The 2,426-nt window shown below is 25.7% G+C and overlaps 1 protein-coding gene across 1 annotated transcript; it reads left to right on the top strand.

The window, feature by feature from the left end:
• Positions 1 to 245: 245 nt before the first annotated feature.
• Positions 246 to 2,084, top strand: LOC127121143 (leghemoglobin Lb120-29). The gene is made up of 4 exons (NM_001427555.1): positions 246 to 448; positions 558 to 669; positions 1,077 to 1,184; positions 1,887 to 2,084. The coding sequence occupies exons 1-4, from the start codon at positions 291 to 293 to the stop codon at positions 2,013 to 2,015; spliced, it is 507 nt and encodes a 168-aa protein (NP_001414484.1). The 5' UTR covers positions 246 to 290; the 3' UTR covers positions 2,016 to 2,084.
• The last annotated feature ends 342 nt before the right edge of the window (positions 2,085 to 2,426 follow it).

Genomic DNA, 2,426 nt, shown 5'->3' with positions numbered 1-2,426 from the left:
CAACGATATTTTTAGGTTGTGATATCACATTAACATTTTTTACTAGATTAATTTCCAGTTACTTTGAATAAACAGAATAATATTTACATTAATGTTTACATTTTTTATTTTTTTATTTTTTATTACATTTAGTGAAAATAAATTGAATATTAAGTTTTGTAAAAGATTCTTGTCTCTTTAATAATGTTAATGGACATCTCCACGAGCCAATAAATAATTAAAAAAAACAATCACCATAGATCAACTACATTCCATTGCACCTAAAAGTTTTCTATATAAACAAGTATTGAATGTATTGTTATTACACTAACAACCCAAAGAAAAAAAAAACAAAGAAGAGTAAGAAGAAGAGAAATATGGGTTTCACTGATAAGCAAGAAGCTTTAGTTAATAGCTCATGGGAATTATTTAAACAAAATCCTGGTTATAGTGTTTTGTTCTACAACATGTAAGCTTTGCATTGTTTGTGTGTGTTTGACTTTATTTTTGTTAATTGTTGTTTTATAAGAAATGAGGTAAACTAAACAAAATAATTTTGGCTGATTTGCTCAAAATAGTATATTAAAAAAAGCACCCGCAACAAAAGGAATGTTCTCATTTCTTAAGGATTCGGCAGGAGTAGTGGATAGTCCTAAACTTCAAGCTCATGCTGAAAAGGTTTTTGGAATGGTAAGTGAAATCCATCTTCAATTAACTTTTATGTCATTTTTTAGTTCTACTATTAAAATACGTGGTAGTTAAATCTTATTATAAATAACAATTGTTATAAACATAATGTGTCATTCCATTTTTAATGTAATATTTAATTAAATTATAAAATTTTGATTTTCCATGTTCAAATCATGTAAGTTAGAATTTCTATGAATATCTAAAGTTATATCGTATTATTTATTTTAATCTAAATTTTACCTATATGATCTTACGTATAGCCAATAAATTACATCATATTCAAAAGTTAATTGGGTAAAAAAAGTTCTTTCGAGCATGATACTTTATAAGTTGTGTTAGTTTGTAAAATTATATAACTTAAATTGGATAATACAAATCTTAAAATATTTATACCTTTTAAATTCCAGGTGCATGACTCAGCTGTTCAACTTCGAGTATCAGGAGAAGTAGTTTTAGGAGATGCAACATTGGGTGCCATTCACATTCAGAAGGGAGTTGTTGATTCTCATTTTGTGGTACGTAATATAACAAAAATATTGAATTCTTAAATCTTATTACCTATTGGTCACTTATTGTCAAATTCAATAATACAATAATATATAATTAAATATATTTACGTAAAATTAACTTTGAACAATAAAAATATGTCATATATTTTTTAAATATAATTTAGCTCGTGTATATTGTATAGTTCGTGAAGTGACAAAACAATAGTTGAGAGTAACCAACCGTGATATACTATGGTTGTGTATATACTACTAATCATTGATTTACTAATAAAAATTGATATCACCTCTTTTTTATATGAATGTTATCTATCGCTTTATTCTCTAAAGTGATTTGTTACTTTTAAAAGAGTCTTCCCCATTAAAATAAACTTAATGAATGTAACTAACAAGTTTGCAAAAAAGTTATGAATTATTGCTAAGAAGTTGTTTTGTTTTCACTTCTGATTGTTTATTTTATTTTGAACAATATTATTAACTCTAAAAATGATTATATTTTTTTTAAAAAATAATTATTAAAAAATATAAACTTTTATTGAAATGACATATTTAATTTTTTACTTTATTGGATCTAGTTAACTAATAATGAGGCATAGAAAGGAAAATAATATTGTAAAGATATTAATAATTATATATTTTTTATTTTTCAACATACCTATTTTCAAATAGCTGAAACTCTAACCTAAATTTAATGCTTTTGATGCCTTGCAGGTGGTTAAAGAAGCTTTGCTAGAAACCATAAAAGAAGCATCAGGAGAAAAATGGAGCGAAGAATTGAGTACTGCTTGGGAAGTTGCCTATGAAGGATTAGCATCCGCAATTAAGAAGGCAATGAGTTGAACTTGTGATGATTTATATTTATAAATAAATTTAAGAAATAAGACGTGTATTACTAAATCTTGTTAAACAAGTTTATATAATAAATATTATTCAAACTATAACACTCGAATTCTCGTAGCATATTAGTTATGATTAATTTTTTTTTGTTGGTTGTCGTACTTATGATGGTTTTAGGACTAATTATTTATTCTAGAATTTTTTTACATTAGTTTAGGAAACTTTTTAATGAGAAAGAAAAATGTCTTTATCAGATTCTTATGTGTTTCTCATCATGAGAACATCTGGTATTATTGCGAGCTAGTTGATTTGGGTACTCAATATTATTTTTCATAAAATGTGACATTCTTGAATTGTCTCACCTGAGCTTCGCTAGGAGCTCGATTGAAGGCATCACTGATTCTCTCTAAGAGA

The sequence above is a fragment of the Lathyrus oleraceus genome, chromosome 2 (genome assembly GCF_024323335.1).
Source record: "Lathyrus oleraceus cultivar Zhongwan6 chromosome 2, CAAS_Psat_ZW6_1.0, whole genome shotgun sequence".
NCBI lineage: Eukaryota > Viridiplantae > Streptophyta > Magnoliopsida > Fabales > Fabaceae > Lathyrus > Lathyrus oleraceus.
Note: the sequence above shows the minus strand (reverse complement) of the source record. Positions and strands in the feature narration are given on the sequence as shown.

Excerpts from the sequence above, each read along its gene's own strand:
- LOC127121143 (NM_001427555.1), top strand. The coding sequence starts at position 291 with ATGTATTGTTATTACACTAACAACCCAAAGAAAAAAAAAACAAAGAAG. Across the intron at positions 449-557 it reads AGTGTTTTGTTCTACAACAT|TATATTAAAAAAAGCACCCG; the intron begins GTAAGCTTTGCA and ends TGCTCAAAATAG. Across the intron at positions 1,185-1,886 it reads TTGTTGATTCTCATTTTGTG|GTGGTTAAAGAAGCTTTGCT; the intron begins GTACGTAATATA and ends GATGCCTTGCAG.